The sequence below is a fragment of the Bactrocera oleae genome, chromosome 2, assembly GCF_042242935.1.
Source record: "Bactrocera oleae isolate idBacOlea1 chromosome 2, idBacOlea1, whole genome shotgun sequence".
Lineage (NCBI taxonomy): Eukaryota > Metazoa > Arthropoda > Insecta > Diptera > Tephritidae > Bactrocera > Bactrocera oleae.
Genome location: NC_091536.1, coordinates 24,566,803 through 24,588,748, shown reverse-complemented (window position 1 = coordinate 24,588,748; position 21,946 = coordinate 24,566,803). Strand labels below are relative to the sequence as shown.

Sequence of the window (21,946 nt, the reverse complement as noted above, 5' to 3'; positions counted from 1 at the left end):
CATACAAGTTTTAAATACATTTTTAATTTGAAAATTTATTAGAAATTATTTAAACTTAGTTTAATCGTTTTTTTGTGGCTTGAATGTTATTATATAAATAATGGGATTCAGAATAATTTAATTAATTGCCTTTGATAAGATGGTCGGCATTTTTCGTACGGTACTATGCAAGAGTTAATACGGCGCAGTTATCAGCTGTATTTTGAGTGGATTGTTAATGACTCGTAAACGTCATTAGTAGTTTTATTGTATTTATTTACAAAAATTAGTAGCAATAATAGTCTTGCGCTGCTTTTTGAAAAAATTTTGAGCTAAAATGTTATTAAATTTAAAAACAGGTCAACGGAGACATTTAGAATTATTACGCGATCGTCGTTCGGAAGATGTTGTGGAGCTTTGCAAGGCAGCATTTGAGTACTTGTCTCTTGGCCCGAATACTCAACGTTATCAACATCTTGCTGAAAAATATTCTACAGATACAGGTGTGGTGCAACATGCAGTTGAGGCACTTATTGCCTTACTCATTAATGCCACTAAAGGGAATACTAGTGAGTTCGACCTGCAAAGTTTACAACAGGAGGAAGGCTATAGTAATGACGTCATGCAAGTGTTGTCGCAATTTGTGAGCAGCAAACGACATTTCGTTGAAGGATCAATCAAGTCTGCTAATATTCGAGCGTATCGTTTGGTTAATATTGAATGGCGTTTGGAGGTGCGTTTAGCTACACGAAGCCTCTTGCGGCAAAGTAGTATACGAGTAACAATGAAGTTATATTTACACACCGAACCAAAAAACGAAAACAGAGACCTTCTCGAAGATGGTGGAGGTCAGGCGATACATTCGGATGAAAGACGAAATCGCAAGGACTTATTGGTGCAAACCGATCTGAGTAGTTTGGTCCATATAATACAAGTATTAGAAACAGCTCTTTATGAATCGAAGAGTAGACGTATACGTAACATCGTTAGTGGAATTCATTGATACAGCAATATTAATATAACAACTTTAAAACTATTTTATTAAAATTAAAATCTACTGTAATAAACAGATATATCTTTACTATAGTGCATTTTTCAGTAGTTCTTTGGCAGCTGCTTTTATCAATTCTTTCTTTTTCTGCCTACTGTCGCGCTTTTCCTCTGGCGTTTTCTTCAATCCCTTCACGCGACGCGTTTGTATCTTCGTTACATTTTGTTTTCCCAAATGGACACGGCCATGCGTATTTCCCAATTCATCATATGTAACGTTCTTCTTCTTTTTCGGTTGCAATTGTTTTGGTTGTTTTCTAGCCTGTTTGTAAAGATCATCTGAAGCGATTTTTGTTCGACGAATTGAAAAATCAGCGGAAGGACCAATTTCTAAAAGTTCTATACGAGGTGTCTTTTGTCCAGATTTTTTTAACATTATTTTATAAGATCTCATCAATATGGTTAAATCTTCCGTACATGTGAAACTGACTGCATGTTCCACTCCCTGTAGACGAATAGCGTCTACTTTATCTTTATGGAATGTATCTATTAACAAGTTTCTAAGACGACGTAATTCTTCAGTTTGATTCCAACGTGGCCCATTGAAAATAAGGCATGGTTTTACATTTGTACCGATTTTTTCTGTTTTATATTCAGGCATTGAAGTGTAATGCTTTATGCCCAATTCAATCATATCCAATATTTCGTTTTCAAAAATACGCCCAAGAATTAAATTATTTGGCCTCTTTTTTGATGTCGAGCCGAATGCAAATAGTGCACAGTCGTTTTTCATTGTCAAGCTATGGGAAATATGTTAGTACAAATATAGTAATTGAAAAAAAACAACTCACAATTCTAAAGAGGATGGATCATCAAATGGAGTAATATCGTTTTTACGATTTAATATTTTTACGAGAGGCTTACGTAGCTGTTGAAGATCCTTCATGCAAGATTTTATATCTCCACCGCATTTGCGACCATCAACGAAAAGCATAGTACGTGTAGGTTCTATAAGCTGCGGTTCGCGGCTCAACAATATCTGCTTTCCCTTACGGGTTTTTGGTTTTCTAAATCATGGAAATACAAATGTTAATATAAGAATTAAAAACGTTTTCCATAGTTTACCTTATACGCATTAGAGACATCTTTAGTTCTTATTTATTATACCCACAAAAATTAAAGCAAACTAAATGCTAATATATACCGGGTAATTACACGTGTTGGTTGATTTTGACAACTCAACATACAAATACTTTGACTGTCCTAATAGTTCCGTTCGATTTTAAGATTTTGTTGAGTATAATCAAGAATGACCAAATAGATGATTACGCCAATCACCATCTTGTGACGTGTTTCTTTTGAGTTGAGAAGAACAAGCATAGAACAGCATGTAAATTGTACATAAAATTATAAACCCTTATTTAAATTCGTGAAATAGACTTAATTTCATATTTTATTGTGAAAAAAATCTTACTGAAATAAATAAAATAATGTTACGGGGAGATGTTTTGGACATTTTGAAATAAATACTTTTATCTATTGGCAACATAATTGCCAATTAAGTGATTGATTGCAATGGCGATGTATCCCGTAGTAGTTTCTTATATTATACACAAATATATATATATTAATAATAGTTTTGACTTATTATAATAAGATTATAGTGAAAACATTCTGAATTTATAATTATTATGATTATGAATTAAAATTAACAAATTTTTGGCTACTTGTATATCCGAAGGAAAACTGAAATAGTTCATTTTTATTGGTTTATTTGCTTAATAGTTATTTCAACTCGCCACTGCACACTTCATTTTACAAAATCAAAATATTTTAATTTCAGTTAGGTTTTTTCACTATAAACTAATAAATTAATCACGGATTAAGGAAATTGTTTACGTTTTTATTTACAATTTACATGCTGTTCTATGATTCTTCTTCCCAACTCAAAATAATACGTCACTGGAAGGCGGCATAGTGCAATTTGTTTTGTAACAGTTGTCAGACCCTAAACCGAAAAAAGTAACGGGAAATTGTTGTCGTTGTATTCTATCATTCTTGAGTATAATTGCAGATAACGTCAAAATTTCGACGTTCTCTTGCGAAGAGAAACTGGTATGAATAGTTAAAGCAAATATGAAAAAAACTTCCTTTCAAAAATGATTAAGATATTGCAATTCCATGATTCTTGCTATCTGTTCTAACCCAATTTGCAGAACTTTTTAATATAACTTGTAAAACACTTAACTTAGAAAGAGTGTTTTAGTTTATACTCGTACAATGGGAAAGACCTCTAAAGATAAAAGAGATATATATTATCGTTTAGCGAAAGAAGAGGGTTGGCGTGCTAGAAGCGCATTTAAATTGCTACAGATCGATGAAAAATTTCATATTTTGAAAGGTTTGTATTTGTTTCATTACTTATATTACTTACATTTTTTTTTTTCATAAGATGTAACACGAGCCGTTGACTTATGTGCTGCACCGGGTAGTTGGACCCAAGTACTTTCAAAACGTCTCTACGAGAATCGCACTGACAACGAGGAGGTAAAAATCATAGCAGTGGATTTACAAGCTATGGCACCCTTGCCTGGTGTTACACAGATCCAAGGCGATATAACAAAATTAAGTACAGCGCAAGCCATAATTGATCATTTCGGTGGTGAATCCCAAAAGGCACAATTAGTTATATGCGATGGAGCACCTGATGTTACCGGTCTTCACGATATCGACGAATACATCCAGAGTCAATTGCTGTTAGCTGCACTAAGTATTACCACACACGTGTTGATGACAGGCGGAAATTTTGTCGCCAAGATTTTTCGCGGCAAAGACACAAATTTGCTATATTCTCAATTACGTATATTCTTTGAGAAAGTATCCATAGCCAAACCAGCTAGCTCAAGAAATTCTAGTATTGAAGCGTTTGTAGTGTGTCAAAATTATCGCTGTCCAGACGGTTATATTCCACAAATGATAAACCCAATGGTTGATAACGTACAAGTGATAGTAGATGAAACAAACTCGAATGTAAATCGTAAACTTATTCCGTTTGTAGTATGCGGCGATATGCGTGGATTCGACTCAGATATGTCGTACAGTTTAAAGGTAAGTATTTTATTTGTAATTTTTAATATTAACACATTTTTTATTTCTTCATCTCCAGCTCAACGAAAACTCGGAATACACATATAAGGAAGTAGTACAAAAACCTATTTCTCCAGCTTACAAGGAAATTTTAGAAAAGCTTAAAAATTGTTCGATTAAACATTCGGCCATAACCGTTAAACATGAAGATGGAGAGAAATAAAGATGTGGATGTATCATTCTAACATTTTGTATTTTTTAACAAAACTTATAATTTGCTTATAACTGAAAACTTAATATTCAGTTTAGATGCCCGATACAACATTTTTATAGTAAGAAATTGATTTTCTTGAAAGTAGTCGGCAGTCAGTTTTGGTGATTAATTCTTCATCGTCGTTAAATTTGGTAGTTACATATTAACGGTACCGCAGGAAACTTTTCATAGGATGTCCTTAGTTCCTTATATTTTTGCTGCTGTGGAGAACAGAAAAAATACCTGAGTGGTAGATCCGGAAAATTCACTTCGACTCAATTTTGCCATCGTCTTCATTGTTTTGAAATAATTCGCCTTGTATCGATTAGGTCTGCCTCTTTTCGACGTCTACTGGGTTCATCTAAACAATAAACTTCTTTTAAAGATTGTGGCTAACTAAAAAATATGAATTCAGTTCAATGGCGCCGCGGCATGGAAATGTTACTAATTTTGCAACTCGCGTAATGTACATATATTTACATAATTTTGATTTAAATAACTCCGTAATATACTCATAATTTTAGAAAGATTTAATAAGATAGAATTCAAAATGAAAGAATATAACGATTTCTACCTAATTGATTCATTACTACACTTGTGTCAGTTTTGTGCCACGATTATCTCAGTTCTGTTGGCTTATTGGCTGATTGGTTTGCTCGGCTGGGCTTAATTCCATATTTGTAAATTTTATTTAAACTCTCCGGAAAATCAGGAAGCAAGTTATTAAAATTTTCAACAGGTTGTGTTTGCTGTTCCGTCCAAATGCCATCTCCAGTAAAATGGAATTCACATTCGATTAAATAAAGAATAAGCGTGAGCATTTCATTGTTATCCAAATCATAAATGTTATCCACTGGCAATTGTAATTCCTCAAGACTTTCTGGTTTATGAAGTTCGTTAAGTTTTTCTTCAATTCGTTCTCTAAACGGTATTAAAATTATAACATCAATGAACATTAGAAACACTATTTTGTATAATTGCCTTACATAGGATATAAAAGTAGATGTATATTATTACATATAGCCGATATTGGAAATTTCTTTGAACGCAGAAAATCGTAACATTGCTTAACTTGCAGCACAGGAATATGACACCAATTGGGATGTCTGGAAAGTAATGCACGTATATAATTTTCGTCTTTCCCGATTATATTTGCCAAGTAAACTACAACATCTCGTCCTTTTGTGCGATCTACACCTTCACGCGCAAACCTTAAAAAAAGTTGTATTTTTATTTTGAAGAATTTTAAGGATAGTATACGAACTTAGCGAATTTCTCTGATCCCCCAGACAAAATATGTAGAGAGGCACAACGCACTTTTAGTTGATTCAAGTATTCCAAACGTAAGCGAGCTTTGTTTTGGTAATGTACAAGACGAAGCACTCGTGGATTAGTGCCCAAAACTTTGAATTCATCTATTGAATTCAAATCTTTTAAACGCTCCAGTATGGTATCGGATCCGAGTGTTAGGATTTCCAAACATTTCGTTATTGCCGATTCATGTATGCCAAAGGCTTTAACATTTTCAAGTGTTTTTAATAACCCGTCACAGGAAGACATCAATATTTTCGGGCGCCGGTATACAATTTCACGCATATCTTGACCGTCTATTCGTTTTATTTCGGTTATTATTCTACTCATGTTTTCGGCATCACCGTGAAGTAAAAAAGCATTCTTTATTATACGCTCTTTTGGAAAATGTAGATCTTCGAGTAGCACCTTTACCACTGATTGAACGGATTTGAAACTACGATGCCGAACGCGGTAATAAACTTGCCACAACTTTTTTATATCATTATCGTTCATGTCCAAAACTTGTCGGAGGTAAGTATTTAGTATGCATTCCCGCAAATGTTTTATATTCATTCCCTCGTTCAATTCTGTAAAGGTTTTCACAGATAATTCCTCATTACTAAAAGAATTACACAAGTTCGCTAAAACGTTCACTTCAAAGGGTATATAACCATATGATTTCAACATAGAAACAGTTTTGTTAATAACTGTTACAAATTTCGAAAGCAATATAAGGGTGATGGGTTGAAAACCACATTCATACAGAACTTCATAGCGATTCTCCAATGTAAGGGCATTTTGATGTAACACAACCGGCTTTTGGAGTATGGTTTCTACATCGAAATTCAACATTTTTAAAGTTTTGACTGTATTAACGGCATCTTGTCTCTTTATAGCTTTCAATTCCGGATACTTGACAAGTACGTTACTCCATTTAAGATGGGTAGAGCCTAAAAAATGTATATGGTTAAGTTCTAAAAAAAGACACCGAATGTGTTGAAAACACTAACCTATTTCACGTTTTAAAAAGTGGGCGTTTATGGTTTCCTCCACAGGCACATCTAGTCCATTAGAGTTATCTGGTGGAAGTTGGATTTGCGCCTTTTTACTCTGGCGTGACTTTGCCGCATAATTTCTCTGCCTCGTAACAAACTGTTTCAATATTTGAGACGATACATTTTGATTGGTGCGCAACATAATACATGTATGTGATTTATAATTCTATATTTCTAAGATTTGAAAATCAATTATACTTTTGCTCTTTAATAAAGATACATATGTCCTTGATATATGTAAACTGTGCATATACAAATGTATATATTCTTTTTGTTTTGGCTTTTAAAGGTCTTCTGTTGAAAGGGGTTAAGAAAGCAGCTGATTGTTAATTTTTTATTTATGTTTTTTCGTTTACTATTTTAAAGCTAATGCTATGTGCCAATCGGTGGAAAGATTAAAATTATAGCAGATGAAATTAAAAATTTTGATTCCTTCATCATTTCTGATTTTATGTAATTGAATCATGTTATTTTCAAGAATGTTTTTGTATTTCATTTGCCAAAAATACAAAGAATTTTAGAGAAATTTACTGATTGGCACTCAACCTAAGTTCTCATTATTATTTGCGTGTGTATTAGTGAAAAACTTACAATTGGTTACGTGTAGATTTATACAATGCTCATTATAGACTTGATCAAGAATGATAGAATACTATTATTTATTTATGGACTTGGTGGACTTCTCTTGTTGTCATTTGAAAGTTTGCTCGTATTTCTATATTTTAATTTTGTTACAATTATTGGGTATTTTAGGAAACTTAATTAGTAGAACAAAAACAATCCAAACCTTTTCAGATTTTTTTAGTAAATAAAACAACAAGTTGATATATAAAAGTATTAATTATATTAATATTTTTATTTCATCAATAAAAATATAAACCCATCATCCAATTTTAGCCTATGAAATGATTATTTATTTTGTATCAACGTGAAGTTAACCTCAGTGGCCAAATAGTAAAAAGTACACTTGTACAACAGAAATAATATATTTAATTGTATGGTTTTACCCAGCCTCCAAATTTTCTCTCTAACTCCTTGGCGACATGTAGACATAATCGATCATTCATTTCTGAAGCCACAACTTGGATACCCATAGGCATGCCTCTCGAATCCAAACCCATGGGCACTTGAGTTACTGGTACATGTAAAACGTTGAATATACTAAAGTAACTAAAGTCGGTGAATTTGATTAAAGGATAATAATGGAATGGAGCGGTGCGCGGTGAGCTATGGAAGAATAATACACCATTATCCCTGAGTAGGTCATTTAGTGCTTCTTTACACATCTTTGTTGCCTCCCGTATTTTATGTTCCTTTTCTGGTGGTAACAAAGCATCTATTAAGGAATAAATCGCTGCCATTGTGAAGTCACTCCGCCCAATTAGTTTTTTGAATAACTCGATAAACGGATTAAGTGTCTCTCCATTACCCAGCAATTTGTTGAAGTTTGCTGGCTCTTGTGTCATCCAGTATCGCCACATTTTTCCTGTCATATCAAGATGCGGCAATGTAGTTAGTTTTACATCTGAGCCTGATAAATTTGTGAAATGTTCACAAAGTTTTATCATTAGCTTTTGTTCCTCTTTTCCAATGGGATTACATTGTATCATGTTATTACATGGTACGTAAAAATATTGCAAACTTTTTAAATTTACTGACTCTTCTAATTGCAGTTCCTTAAACATTGTTTGTCCAGTTAGTACTTTCATTATTTGAAGTAAGTCGTCAGCATACCGAGCCATTGGTCCAGCAGCAACCATTGTGTCTTCTTCGTTTCCACTTCGAAATGTACAGCCGCGCATATTAACTACACCTTTGGTGGGCTTATGGCCGAATATTCCACAGTTGAATGCTGGTATACGAATGCTGCCGCCGATATCTGTGCCCAAGCCAAATCCGGTACAACAAGCACTTATTAACGCTGCTTCACCACCCGAAGAACCACCAACCGAGCGTCTGTAGTCATATGGATTTTTAGTTTGACCGATCAACATGTTACGGGTCTCAATCCATTTATTAACTTCTGGCACATTTGTTGTTGCCAAAAATATAGCTCCAGCTTCCTTCATTAATTGCACACATTCAGCATCCTTTGAACCACGTTCATTTCGTCGGGATACCAAACCGAGTGTATGTAATTTGCCTTTTACCTCAGTGCTGTCTTTTGTAGTAAATGGTACTCCAAGAAATGGTTTTCTTTTTAGCTCCTCGTCGGTAATATCGCCATTTTTAAAACGTTCATCAATCAACTTGGCTTCCTCAAGCGCTTCTATAAATGGACCGTCAACAACAGCATTTAAATCACGATTAACAAAAAGCAGATGCTCATAATAAGCTTTAACTAGTTCATAAGAGTGTACTTTTCGTTCCCGAATAAGCCCAGCAAGCTTCACTGCGCTGGACGATAGCAGTTCTTCGTGTTCCTTATTTGGTGGAGCTGGCACATGTCGTTCAACACCCAGAATCCATCCAAGTATAACTTCCAAAACTTTGTCCAAAATAATATGGAAAAGTTGTATAAGTGTAGAGGGGGTAGACTTTTTTGGAACAGACATCGTTACAGATTAAATGCAAAATTGCAGGAAACTTAATTAATTGAATTTTTAACGAACCACGGCCTAATTATAATAACACAATTAACCAAGCGCAAAACACAGCTTATGTATATGCATGTATTCATTAACAAATATTGCAAGGCTAGTACAAAACTGTGTGACTGAAAATACGTTGGCACTTTTTTATGTGAAGCTCCATTCAACGTAATTGCCTGGTTTCACCTGGTTTCACTATGCTCAAGAAGTATGAATGATAATATAAGATAATGATAATTAGGAATGCATTAATATACAGTGTTGTCAATTCTCTTAAATCATAAGATTTGATCATGGTATAGGGTAATATGGATTTGGTTTCAATTTTGTGGAATGTAGAATATAAATTGTAAAAACTTTTGTACTAAAGAATTCAAAAAATATAAAATGCATTGAGGAATAATCCAAACGAGTTGTTTGTTATTCAAATTTTCAAATTTATACTTATATATATAATTGTGGGGATTTTTGAAAAACAACACTTTTGAATTCGCCGTAGATTTTCTTTGCGAACTGTTATCGTTGCTGTGCTATTTCGCTACACCTGATATTCCTTCATGTTGTTGCTATTGCTTGTGCTTCTGTCGCGGAACGCGTAACCGAAATTCAATGTCAGCAAGATTTGTATTCAGTTAATTATACATATTAAACAAATAGTTAAATCTATCACATCCAAAAAAGTTAAGCAAATAATTTCATCTTAAAGTGTATAAATTTACGCAAAGGTATGCATAATTTGCATAATTATTCAACTAAATTGCATGCAAACGTTGGTATGCATATAAGCGTGTTATGTGGTTGTGCGTATTTGGTGTGTGTGCATGACAAAGCTTTCCCAGCCTGATCAGTTAAGAGTATCCTGACTTTCCTGACTTCTTCAATCAAATTTTAAAATAGTGAAAGTATGAACAACAAAAAAGTTGTGAGATAAATTTCGTATATTTTATATATGCATAGGTACGTAATCGAATATATATATATATATATATATTTTGTACAGATGTACGAATATTATCCATTCTCTACAGTGGTACGATTCAAATTCTGAACATTTGCTTTCACAAAAATAATTGCTGCACTTGTAAAAGTGTTTAGTTTGCTAACTTTACTGACTACTTGACGCGGAAAATTTATTCAAGTTTAATGCGCAATAGAAATCTAGTTTTGGTCGAACGAAAAATAATTTTCGTTGTAAAATAATACTTTGATAAAATCTATTGTATAAGCAATGGTGAAAAATCGTTAATAACATTCTCAAAATATTCAGGCTAGTTATGTGCAAAATATACACATATATAAATATATATGTATCTTTTTATGTACGCAATAAAGACAATGTTTTACATTGCATTGCCTTTCAAGCATCAAAAGAGAGTATGTGCTGCCTGTATTGTTGATAGAAAAAAAAACAAGTGATGTTTGTTTGTGTTTTTTGCTTCGTCAAACGTTAATGCAATAGGTCGTTCATTCCTTCGGTAATATGATGTGCACTTGAGCTGCAGTTTAATACGTACATAGTTAGTACCGGTTACCTTTGGTTTAATGAATTAAATGTAATTTATGTTTTACAACCTTTGCTTTTGAATTAGTTAATTTCAATGAACTAATTCAAATATATTTAAGTTCAGTAAGTTCTGTGGACTTAGTTTATACAATACATACACACATACCTATATATTTCCTGTCTAATATAATTTCCTACTTGCGTGGCAATACATATATAGAATACATTTTGGACTTTTTCTAAAATCTAAAATACACTTATAATTTGAAAATTGTATGTGCATACATTTTTGTACGATTATTTTCTTTTGTTTATATTTACGCCTTAAACTAAACTGAACTGAACTAATTGGGCGAATACATTAAAATAGTTCATAATCGCCTTTTACTTTAGAACATCACTTGAGTTTATAAAATTAGAACTATGATAAAAATATTCTCTAAATAATTATTCCGATAGAAGAAACTGGCCAAGGAATCCAAAAGTTAACATATATCTATCCGCGTACATGTCAGGTTACTATACAATTTCGCAAGCAAGTAAATTTATTAAATCGACGACATTATTAATAGTTACATTTGTTGCAAATAAAATTTAAAAATTTCACTAAATTTTTTGTATTGATATCGGGCATATCTTCCATTGATCATTTAGCTGGAACTTACAAGTAGTCAAGCCCAAAAGATGACGGGGAGATCCCCATCATCTCCAAACCCTTTAACTTCTAGGGCAGTATCGAGTGCTGCTACTTACATGGATGATTTTGAGAACATCATCGATAGGGGAAAAGAACTGGTGATGACAAAAGAGTATAAACCTCAAGTGGCTAATGAATTCGAGCGCTATCTGAATCCGCAATCTTTGAAACGACACGTATTTCGAAGTGAGAAGGTACGCAAAATTATCGAGCATTATGCTCAAATAAATAACTGCCCAGTGAAGCAGATTGAAAAGCAGGTGAAAGATATAATCGATGAAATTGGCTTGGAGCGTAACTTAGTGATTATACGATGGTGTGGTATGGCTATAACAGCTATTTCAAAACGTATCTTATCAGGAATTTACGTTAATGTCACCAGTATTCGGAGAGTTCGGGAGGAATTGGGACGAAACCCCGTTTGTTATTTGCCCAGCCATCGCAGCTACATGGATTTTGTATTAATGTCATATATTTGTTTCTATTATGATATTGAAATACCTGGTATAGCGGCAGGAATGGGTGAGTCCAGATATTGTTGATGCCTAATCACATACACATGTACATATATTGTCTGTTTAATTTTGAAGTTTTTAATTTGTTTGATTTATAGATTTTCACGCAATGTTCGGCATGGGGACAATGTTACGAAAAACCGGTGCATTCTTTATGCGTCGCTCATTCTCAAATGATGAGCTTTACTGGGATATTTTTCGCGAGTATATGTATGCATTGATATCTGTTTATCACATCGGCGTTGAATTTTTTATAGAGGGCACGCGCAGTCGCAACTTCAAGGCACTCGTTCCAAAGGTAGGTCTGCTATCAATGGCATTATTGCCTTATTTTACGGGCGAAGTGGAGGATGTTACCATTGTGCCAGTAAGTATATCCTATGAACGCTTACTAGAAGAGCAATTGTTTGTTTACGAATTGCTTGGCGTGCCAAAACCCAAAGAGACGACAAAAGGATTTTTTAAAGCACTTAAAATTATTGACGAACGCTTTGGAAGAATGTATTTAGATTTTGGTAAACCAATTTCTGTGCGCGCGTACTTTGGTCACACGGGGGCAGATAGAATGCAGCGTGCTAGTGTGGGTGCGCACTTGCAAAAACTGGACAGAAAAGAGTTGGATTTGATTAAAAAACTAGGCAACGAGGTATGTATATCTTTCTAAGTATATTTTGAACAGTGTTTTAGTTGCAATTTTACATTAACACAACTTATCGTATGAATAACGTAGGTAATTTACCAACAACAACGGGGAATCGTTATAAGTACATTTAACTTGTTGTGTTTATATTACGCCAGTCAATTGTATGTGGAACGTTCGGTTAACATTGACGATTTAGCACTTGGCATTGCTGAGCTAAAGTGTATTTTCGAAGAGTTAGGTGCCCATGTGGACACCGATATGAATCGCCTTAAAATGGAGATAATTGAAACCGTAGATATACATTCGAATATTGTGCATTTTCAAAATGCCCAACTAGAATTCACAGAAGTAGCTGCTGCACAACTTGCACAGGAGATCGACACTAGAAGACTGAAGGCACACGCGCTTTTGTCGCAGATCATGGCAGTAGCAGTGCCCACATTGGCACTGCAGCTTTACATAAATCCATGCATGTTTTGGCTTGCGCGACCGGCATATCTTATATTAGCGGCATTGCAATTGCAAGCGGACCAACAAAAAGGCACAAATGATGAAACAACAGATTTACCTAGCACCTACGCTGCAGTAGTAGAAAACTTATTACAACGTGTGACTTTATTGGATAGTATTTTCAAACACGAATTTATAATTGAGTCAAGTCGAGATATGGAGGTGAGAATCATTGAAGTAATGTCATTAATACAGGCAGTCTATATTAATATAAACAATTTTTGTTTATTGTTTCAGGAATTCAATAGAATTCTGCGGCTAATATCAGAACATGACATATTAAAGATATCGTCACATAACGGTCAAATATCTATTAATGAAAATGAATGTATGAAAATTATACTTTCTTCATTAGCACCTTTTCTATGCGTTTACTACCAATTAACAGTGACCGTCAATCAGGTAAAAGCAATAAACTTTAACTTTACATATAGAGATGTATTATTTTATAAATAAGAAATACTAATAACACCACATTTTCTGTTATTATTTCAAACAGTTTCCACTTGTCACTTGCTCCTCACATTCGAATAACAAATCTGATGAATTCAGCTCAAAAGATGTTCTCATACACATGCAAAAGCGCATAGAAAAACTTATGCAGCAACAGCATGTTACTAATGTACATCCCTATTGTTTAGCCCTAGATAATTTGAACATTGCACTGAACTCATTTCAACAAGCTGGCTATATACAAAAGGACAAAGAGAGTGGAATGCTGCAGCATGGTCCTGGCAAATCATTACGGACACTGGAAGCTGAATTATTACGCTATTGTCAGCTGTTGCCATTCAAACAATACTACCGTGTAGCAAGCGTTCAAATGAACTCTATGCCATCTAAATTATAACTATTAAAACAACGTAGCAAAAGTCAACTGCTTTCCCATGCCCGGAATTGCCACGTAGCTATAGTGTTTTTAGTATTAGTTTTTGTTTTGCCAACACTGCGTTTAGTCATCGGTTTGTTTATTTAGTTATTTCTCCAGCGTTACATCGTGAATTATATATAGAAATAGTGTTAAATTTTTCAAAACGATCGGCTAAGTAGTTTTGAAGTAGCAAGGGGCACCGACTTTGAAAACGCGAGCTGTAGGGCAACACTTTAAAGTTTTGAAATCTGATGTAAAACGTTCATAAGACAAGTTTAAAAATTGCCATAACTTCTTCAAGCTTTTTGCTAGGATCGACTTGAAATGTAGACTCAATTTGATATATTATGCATTTAATAATACAAAACAAAAAATTTAAAAACGCTACTTCCCCCTTAAAAGTCTTCTGGTTTCCACATTTATTTACAATGTAAAAGTCAAAATTTCTAAACAGGAAAGAGAAATTGAACGGTCAGTGGCATCAGGCATTTCTCTTTTGACAAATAATTACGCGCAAAGCATATTTAAAAAATTCGTAATCATTCCAATCATTCTTTAGGAAATCCAAAAGCATAAACGTATGTTTAATACCTATTCATTTTTGGATATATGTATGTATCTATATTATATGAAGCGTATAAGAAATCATAATAAGATATAATAAAATGCACACAAATCTTACCACTTAATGAAAGCTGTTACCATATGCATTATATGCGTTCAATATTATTAAGCCATACTATTTTTTATTACTGGACAATTAAATTATTGAAATGGTATCAAATCCTATAGTTATTAGCAACACAATAAATTTGTTATAAATATTCCATATAAGTTTATTTTAGTAATTTTATAGTAAATTTGTTGCATTTAACCATCTCATCGCGAAAAAACTGTTTTGGTTTTGTTAACATCAACGAGTTAAGTTGCTTGTAATCCGTTTGATCTTTGATATTGATTTTTTTTTTTATAATTTTTCTAAATTATTGTGCTATTTATATTACCGCACATTAAACTAACCTTAAATTGTTTGAAATTACATGTGTATAAACGAGTGTGTGTATAAACGAGTGTGTGCAAATATCAATGGGGAAGTGAAATAGCAAATAAGTGGTCTTGTTTGAATTACAATTAAACATATATTACTATTTGTTTATCACAATCAATTTATTGTTCTCATTCTTGTGTTACGGCTATGCATAATTTGTTGATAAAAACTTCTTTTTAAATTGCTGCATTGTCAATTCGTCTATAATCACCGTTATTAGCAAGTGTTCGGCGCTGGAATTATCAGCCTTTACATTTTTTACAGCGGTGTTCTTGTACAACCATGCAACCTCTGGTCCACCATTCTGCACACGCATTGTTATTTTGCGCCGCCCCGTCACAGTAAGTATTTGTCGTTCAATTTCCAATGACAACTCCTTGAGTCCTGTGCGTTCAGTTGCTGATACATAAAACATATCTTTGGACACCTTTCGATGCCCTTGTGAGGACGTCAAATCGATTTTGTTGGCTACGTTTATAATAGGAGGTATTTCTTGATTTACAGCAATGGAGTTTTTAAGTGATAGTAATGTAGCTACCACATGTTGCCGCTGCGCTTCTTTACATATATGTGATTCATCTTGAACGTGTAAAATAATATCCTACTCGGAGGAAGAAATTATTGTTAATTTTGCTATTTTTGATATAGATAATGATAATTATGTTAGGGAATACTCACAGCCAGCATGGCATCTTCTAGCGTCGCCACAAAGCACTCAATTAAACCAGTGGGAAGATCGGACATGAAACCCACTGTATCGATATAGATAACTTCGAGATTACACGGCAAAAAGCCTCCATGTGCTGTCACGTCAAGTGTAGCAAATAGCTGATTACGTGGTTGCATGCTCTGCTCATGCGTGAGGGCCTTAATTAGTGAAGTTTTACCGGCATTTGTGTATCCAACCACAGCAATCACAGGGTAGTTTTTTTGTTTGCGCTTATTACGTAGTAGTCTCCTATATATAAATGCGGTTATGAATGGAAGTTAATACTAAAGCTGATGCTAAAAACCTGTGATCTCTTATCCGTTCTAATTCCTGTTTTAACTTACGTTCACGGGTTTTTAAAATGCCCCGTTGAACATCAGTAAACAAATAGCCCTGCTTACGAGCTTGCGATGGATTTGCGTCTTTCGTTTGTGCCCAAAGATATGGAATCTCAGCCATGGCAACTTGAAGACGTGCTTCTGCACTAGTCGCATGCAAACGCAAAATTTGTATGACAACCGTGTATCGATCGAACACCGGTAGTTTGAATGTGTCTTCCAAAAAACATTTTTGAGCAAATGATAATGTGCTTTTGCTTATAAATAAGCACGTTAAGGTCTCTTTAGTCTTGTGTTCTTGAATAAGCTTTTTAAGTTCTTCGATTTTTCCGCTGCCAAAGAGCGCCTTGCGATTTAAAGTTTCGAGAGGTATCTTAATTGCATGACCAACGTGCCAGTTGGGCAAAGAAGAAATCAATGCCTTCGCCTCTTCCAACTGATCATCGGGAGTACTTAAGGTGTTTCGCTCACTTCCCCATTTGACGTATGGTTGTATAATGAATACATTCTGAGTTAAAAATGTGGGGGAAATGTTCATCACGTTGCTGACCAATTCTTCATATGCCCTATAAAACAACCACAAGTAATTATAACGAAGTAGATTAGAATGTAATGAAAAAATACATGTGTGTTTTATTATTTACCGATCGTCCAAGTTGACAAATTCATCATGATTCACTTCTTTTTTAAAATCTTTCGTCATGAAAGTTTGTTCATCGTTTTCATCTTTTGAAATCGACTCGAAAGCACCTTTTCTGCTGCGAATACCTTTAACACCTTTGTGTTGCACATATTTTAATCGAATTGATACATCATGATCTCTAAAGTCACGTAATAAACTTTTTTTTTCAATGAACCTTATTGGAGAAGTTCTGAAAAGTGTAAATGATCTGCTATTCCTAACTGTTGCAAAAGTTTTAAGCCACATTGTTAAAACAATATATGTATGTATATACAATTAATAAAATGTGTATGTGTTATAATTAATTAATATATACTTTTTCGTTTTTTAATTTCACTTATACTAATTTAATAATTGTCTTCTTTTAACACAGAATGCATATCTTCGGCTGCCATCCAAGCTGCTTGGCAAGCTTTAGTGCGCGTTGTAGTAGTCGTATAGGATACGCTAGTTGCCACTAAAGCCGACACTAGCACGCTGTATTGAATAGGGTAGTTAATTTTTGTACGTATAAGTTTTTGCGTAAAATAACAACCGGAAAATGCTAAATAACAAAATATAGTAAAAAAAAAAAACATTTGTTATTATAGTTTATTTCGAAGTTATGTAACTGATATCTTTTTAAGAAATTAAACTTACTCAGACAAAACGAAGCTAGACCTGAGAAAAGTGCTCTTGTCATGCAATTTAAGTATGAGTCGAAACCAGGATGTTTGTCACGTTGTTGATCCTTTAAACGTTTTATGTCATTCATGCTCCTAAATGATTATTCTATACTTTTCAAAACTAATATGCATATATTTATTTACTACTTTGTATAAGAATTATTTACAGATGAATTCCAATACTGTAAAACAGCTGATTCGCGAGTAGCTTGTCAAACTTTTTCAATGGACAGTGATGTTATACCTTTGCAATAAGTTTAGGGTAAACCATTACTAAATATGATAATAATTCTAATAAATTTTGTATGCCCTGAACAGGGTACATTAAGTTTGCTACGAAGTTTGCAACACCCAGAATAAAGCGTCGGAAATCCAATAGCATATAGCTGCCATACAAATTGAACAATCAAAACCATGTCTACGTTTGAAACTCTTTTTTTATTTTACAAGATATCTTTACGAAATTTGATATTGACTATTGTCTAAATAAACGTTATAATCTCCGAAGAAATGATTCAGATCGAATTATTGTTTTTATGAAGGTTGTTACACTATGACACCAATTATTCAATTATGGATCTACCTACTTATATATAAATTATAATTATATCATGATTTACCATTCTTTGTGTGTCAATGCATGCTGATAAAGTCTTTATTTGGAGAGGGCTAGTCAGAGTTCTTTATTCGTATTTTCTGGTTGCTTAGCATTTAAATGCTTTCAATTATATCTTTACTTGAAAATAGTATGACTTAACCAAGCTATTACCGGGAAAGATCTACCTAATATCTAAGAAATCGAAACAAAACTTTAAAAAGTATAAACCATCACTTTTTTTAGATATCTACAATTATCGATCTATATTAGCATCGTTTTAAATATATATCACAAAAAAGTTACTCCAGAGCTATATTTGTGCGATTTATTGTCTATTTCTATTAATAAAATATTCCAAAGCACAGATAAGAAGTAAATACCGCTGTAGTAAAATGCGTAAACGGTGTATTGTCCACGCACGTCCAAACTTAAACCAGAGTTTGAAACAACCGTTATTGTTAATAGCGTTTGAAATGCAAGCGCTATAAAAGTATTTTCTCCGAATACTTATCCAAAACTTTCTTCTTCCAGATAACGTGCCACTTCAGCGTTGAATCGAAATAAATCCATTATGGGGATAAATTATTAAAAAAAAAACATATGTGTATATATGTTCATAATAGATATACAAAACTGTTTACATACATACATATACATAAAAAATGCTGAATGCATAAAAGGCGCAATAAAGTATATAGCCAACGTAAGAGATGTATATATTCGACGTCCGACAACAAAGTAAAATAGCTCCTCCTTTCATTGCCGCAAAAGTAGATAAAACCAATAAACTTTGAAGTGATTTTGATCGTCCAGCATGAATATACCCTGCACCAAAGCGGTTAGAGCCGCTAATGTTGTTAACACGGCATCTACTGCACCATTCTAAGCAATTTCCATATTCGGCTCAATTTCGATCCACAACACTTGCATATAAGTGATGATTTGCAAATAACCACATAAAATGACCGCATACCAAATATTCCATTGGACTACCTTCAAATTACTGTAGGCATTATGGAAATGTAACCACAAGAACTTAAAAGGTGCAATCGGAATTACATTTTCTTTGCCTGACTTTTAATTGATTTTGCTTCGTGCAATTCCGTAGGTGATGAGTTAACAGCTGCCGTTGGTTGCACATCATCAAACGTATGGAAATATAAACTATTATCCACTTTTGGTAAAGTGAAGGCCAACATTGTAGCAAAGATTAGACCTATAAAAAATTCGAATTGTGGTTTCATGCATCGTTTGGTGTTTTCATTGCATACTTACAGCTTAGTGTTATATAATGCAACGATTTGTAATTCATTAGCTTCAAATTAATCAGTAGCTGTGAGGAAAAGCCTGCTTCTAATTTACCCAGAAACATGGCCACTCGTATATGAGCAGTGACCTTGTGATAGTACTGCTTGTCCACTTTAGCGTAAATATAGGTATAATAAGCGACTTCTAAGGCCAAGTAAAGACCGTAAAAAATTCGATTGTTTGCAGAGCAGTTAATGTAGTGGACCAGAGTAGCATAGATGCTACTACAGTACCACAAGTACCCATCAAAATAATCAAGGGCTTGTACCCGTATGAAAATATATAAAAATCAAATAAGTTGTTTAAACTTTATATGTAATACGTTTAAGTGGCTTGAATAAAAAGTAATTAATACGAATTGTATAATGAGTGGATGTGCAAAAAGTCAGCTAGAAGATCGCAATTGATGATATTAGGGAAATTATTAAATGTAGTACCATATAATGCAATTTCACATATTTTCGGCATTAAACCAAAGTATAGCCAATAATATATATTCAGTTAATTTTTCTACATATCTTACATATTGACCGATGTATACGGCATAAGCCCAACCGGAAGTTTGAAAATCTTGTATTAGGTATATGGGAGATAGGTGCAGTATTGAACCGATTTTATCTATTTTGGGCATTACTTCATATTATTAACAAAACAGATGATGCACCGTTAGAAGAAAAACACGATCACTCAATTTAATTAAGATAACTCACATATTGCCCGAATTATGGGGTATGAAGTCAGCCGGAAGATTAAAAATGCTTCTATTAGGTATTTAAAATGTATTATTACCAGGAAAAGTGGAAAATCAGTCATGGGCTCATGAATAGTCTTGCGAATTTTTATCGCGATATATTAATTGGTGCTTGATTTGTATAAAACTGAAAATAACAAATGTAATTTAAAATTATGTCATATGGGAAGAAAGTGTGCCACACCAATTTTGGTACTTGCCCCTATAAACTCCTCTCGGGTGTAAAATTTTATATCACTGGTTCATTTATTAATAGATTTATCGCCCTTTTAGTGGTTTTTAACAAAAAAGTTATGGGGTGTGGGCATGGTTATCATACGATTTTACCTATTTTCACGCTGTCGCAAAAGGTGTCGAAATGATTTATCCTGTGCAAAATTGGGTGATATATCTTGAATGATTTGGGAAAATTATACATTAAATCTTTTAGGGGGCGAGGATATCTCCACATTTTCAAACCACAAGTGTCTCTTGCTTTTGCGATTTGTTGTACCAATTTACATTTTGGTTTAATGGCGTTTTGTAAGATTGGCAGTGGTCCGATAACGTCCATCTACGAACTGGTTTCGCCCTTTTCTGAAAAGTAACACGTGCACCAAATTTCATCAAGATATCACAAGTTTTACTTACTATTATACCATAATCTGTAGCAACATGTTGCAAGAGTATAAAAAACGATTTGTAAAATCAAATGCATGCAAAGTACCATTGTTTTAGTTGAATAAACTTTGGTTATTTACAATGAATTGATTAATACAAGATTAAATACATTTTCAACTTACCTCAGAAAATCAGTGACTAGAAATATTAGCACAAGTGTGGCCAGATAAGAATAGGTCACCACACGGTAGACTTTTTGGCTGATCTAGATATAAAATTTAAAAATATTATAATAACATGATATAGTAGGACCGTTCCATGTTTTTCGTGTTGTGTAATTTGTCAGCTTAAGACGAGAACCATCTTAAGTAGCCAATTAGAGGATACTTCATGTCACTGTTCATGTACACTATAAAAATTTAATTCATTTATATATTTTCTTATTATTTGATTAATTATTTACAACTAAACATTAGGTCTAAGTATGTTGACATATACATATGTACTTGTATATATATACATACATAAGTACTTGCACTTGATAGATTCTCAAAGTTGCATTTTTAACAGGTTGACTGGCTGGTAGTTAAATAGTTAATATAGCATCATTCATTTGTTGCACTTACTCTTTTCTGAGTTCAATAAATGTTATTTACTTACATTTTCTGTTGTAGGTTCTCTCACCTGATTCTGCTATTTGCTTTTGTAGAAATTGCCTTTAAAAATTAAGAAATTTAATCCACTTCTCGGAGCTAAACTAAAATCATATGTAGGTCCATTTGTAGGATAGCTTTAAGGCACATACCACATATGACGTCAACGTCAATTAAGTACATATATACATACTATGAATATGTGAATATAATCTAAGCTTTAGACAAAACACTTTTATGAATTCTGTATTATAATCACGTCCATTGCTCAAGCGATTTAACCCTCATTTATTTGTATTGGCTTTTATGGTCAAACCCTATTTAATCCAATAGAGGCTTCTTATAGCATTAATCATAACTCTATAGCGTTCCCCAATGGCTGTACGGTTATGGCCGGTTTCATTTTCGAAGAAATATATACCAATGATTTCCTCTGCCCATAGAGTACACCAAACAGTGACTTTTTGAGGATGTAACTGCGTTCCAACATTGGATTGTGGGTTATCATCACTCCAAATGTGACGATTTTGTTTGTTAACGTACCCAAAAGTGAGCTTGTCGCTGTACAAAATTTTCTAATTAAAATCTGGATCGGTGACTATTTGG

At 33.6% G+C, this 21,946-nt stretch overlaps 8 protein-coding genes and 1 pseudogene across 12 annotated transcripts; 3 read left to right on the top strand and 6 right to left on the bottom strand.

Annotated features, from left to right (window-relative positions):
• The first annotated feature begins 27 nt into the window (after window positions 1-27).
• Window positions 28-1,060, top strand: LOC106616549 (COMM domain-containing protein 2). The gene has a single exon (XM_014233246.3). The coding sequence runs from the start codon at window positions 317-319 to the stop codon at window positions 980-982; it is 666 nt and encodes a 221-aa protein (XP_014088721.2). The 5' UTR covers window positions 28-316; the 3' UTR covers window positions 983-1,060.
• Non3 (Ribosome production factor 2-like protein Non3) lies at window positions 993-2,965 on the bottom strand. Of its 2 annotated transcripts, XM_036377251.2 has the most exons (4): window positions 2,881-2,965; window positions 2,095-2,324; window positions 1,821-2,036; window positions 993-1,769 (listed from the first exon to the last, which is right to left on the bottom strand). In XM_036377251.2, the coding sequence occupies exons 2-4, from the start codon at window positions 2,112-2,114 to the stop codon at window positions 1,061-1,063; spliced, it is 945 nt and encodes a 314-aa protein (XP_036233144.1). In that variant the 5' UTR covers window positions 2,115-2,324; window positions 2,881-2,965; the 3' UTR covers window positions 993-1,060. The 2 variants fall into 2 exon arrangements, with proteins under 2 accessions (XP_036233144.1, XP_036233143.1); XM_036377250.2 differs by lacking the exon at window positions 2,881-2,965 and having other exon boundaries at window positions 2,095-2,406.
• An 8-nt stretch (window positions 2,966-2,973) lies between these two features.
• Window positions 2,974-4,301, top strand: Trm7-32 (tRNA methyltransferase 7-32). Of its 2 annotated transcripts, XM_036377256.2 has the most exons (4): window positions 2,974-3,084; window positions 3,186-3,370; window positions 3,422-4,077; window positions 4,136-4,301. In XM_036377256.2, exons 2-4 carry the CDS (start codon window positions 3,250-3,252, stop codon window positions 4,277-4,279), a joined length of 921 nt encoding a protein of 306 aa, XP_036233149.1. In that variant the 5' UTR covers window positions 2,974-3,084; window positions 3,186-3,249; the 3' UTR covers window positions 4,280-4,301. The 2 variants fall into 2 exon arrangements, with proteins under 2 accessions (XP_036233149.1, XP_014088720.2); XM_014233245.3 differs by lacking the exon at window positions 2,974-3,084 and having other exon boundaries at window positions 3,107-3,370.
• Window positions 4,302-4,719: 418 nt separating this feature from the next.
• Window positions 4,720-6,962, bottom strand: mTerf5 (mitochondrial transcription termination factor 5). Its single transcript, XM_014233242.3, has 4 exons — window positions 6,613-6,962; window positions 5,574-6,552; window positions 5,296-5,520; window positions 4,720-5,230 (listed from the first exon to the last, which is right to left on the bottom strand). Exons 1-4 carry the CDS (start codon window positions 6,797-6,799, stop codon window positions 4,927-4,929), a joined length of 1,695 nt encoding a protein of 564 aa, XP_014088717.2. The 5' UTR covers window positions 6,800-6,962; the 3' UTR covers window positions 4,720-4,926.
• Window positions 6,963-7,478: 516 nt separating this feature from the next.
• LOC106616545 (fatty-acid amide hydrolase 2) lies at window positions 7,479-9,473 on the bottom strand. The gene has a single exon (XM_014233243.3). It carries the CDS (start codon window positions 9,210-9,212, stop codon window positions 7,647-7,649), a length of 1,566 nt encoding a protein of 521 aa, XP_014088718.2. The 5' UTR covers window positions 9,213-9,473; the 3' UTR covers window positions 7,479-7,646.
• Window positions 9,474-9,802: 329 nt separating this feature from the next.
• On the top strand, window positions 9,803-15,154 carry Gnpat (dihydroxyacetone phosphate acyltransferase). 3 transcript variants are annotated; one of them, XM_014233273.3, is made up of 6 exons: window positions 9,803-9,973; window positions 11,407-11,971; window positions 12,063-12,610; window positions 12,695-13,279; window positions 13,355-13,519; window positions 13,617-15,154. In XM_014233273.3, the coding sequence occupies exons 2-6, from the start codon at window positions 11,437-11,439 to the stop codon at window positions 13,965-13,967; spliced, it is 2,184 nt and encodes a 727-aa protein (XP_014088748.3). In that variant the 5' UTR covers window positions 9,803-9,973; window positions 11,407-11,436; the 3' UTR covers window positions 13,968-15,154. The 3 variants fall into 3 exon arrangements, with proteins under 3 accessions (XP_014088748.3, XP_014088750.3, XP_069968634.1); XM_014233275.3 differs by having other exon boundaries at window positions 9,803-10,205; XM_070112533.1 differs by lacking the exon at window positions 9,803-9,973 and adding an exon at window positions 11,115-11,267.
• On the bottom strand, window positions 15,137-17,011 carry LOC106616520 (putative GTP-binding protein 6). The gene is made up of 4 exons (XM_014233206.3): window positions 16,728-17,011; window positions 16,050-16,649; window positions 15,715-15,994; window positions 15,137-15,637 (listed from the first exon to the last, which is right to left on the bottom strand). The coding sequence occupies exons 1-4, from the start codon at window positions 17,009-17,011 to the stop codon at window positions 15,182-15,184; spliced, it is 1,620 nt and encodes a 539-aa protein (XP_014088681.2). The 3' UTR covers window positions 15,137-15,181.
• On the bottom strand, window positions 17,011-17,581 carry LOC106616521 (transmembrane protein 141). Its single transcript, XM_070112696.1, has 2 exons — window positions 17,405-17,581; window positions 17,011-17,309 (listed from the first exon to the last, which is right to left on the bottom strand). The coding sequence occupies exons 1-2, from the start codon at window positions 17,517-17,519 to the stop codon at window positions 17,113-17,115; spliced, it is 312 nt and encodes a 103-aa protein (XP_069968797.1). The 5' UTR covers window positions 17,520-17,581; the 3' UTR covers window positions 17,011-17,112.
• Window positions 17,458-19,739, bottom strand: LOC138858157 (thiamine transporter 1-like; annotated as a pseudogene).
• Between the last annotated feature and the right edge of the window lie 2,207 nt (window positions 19,740-21,946).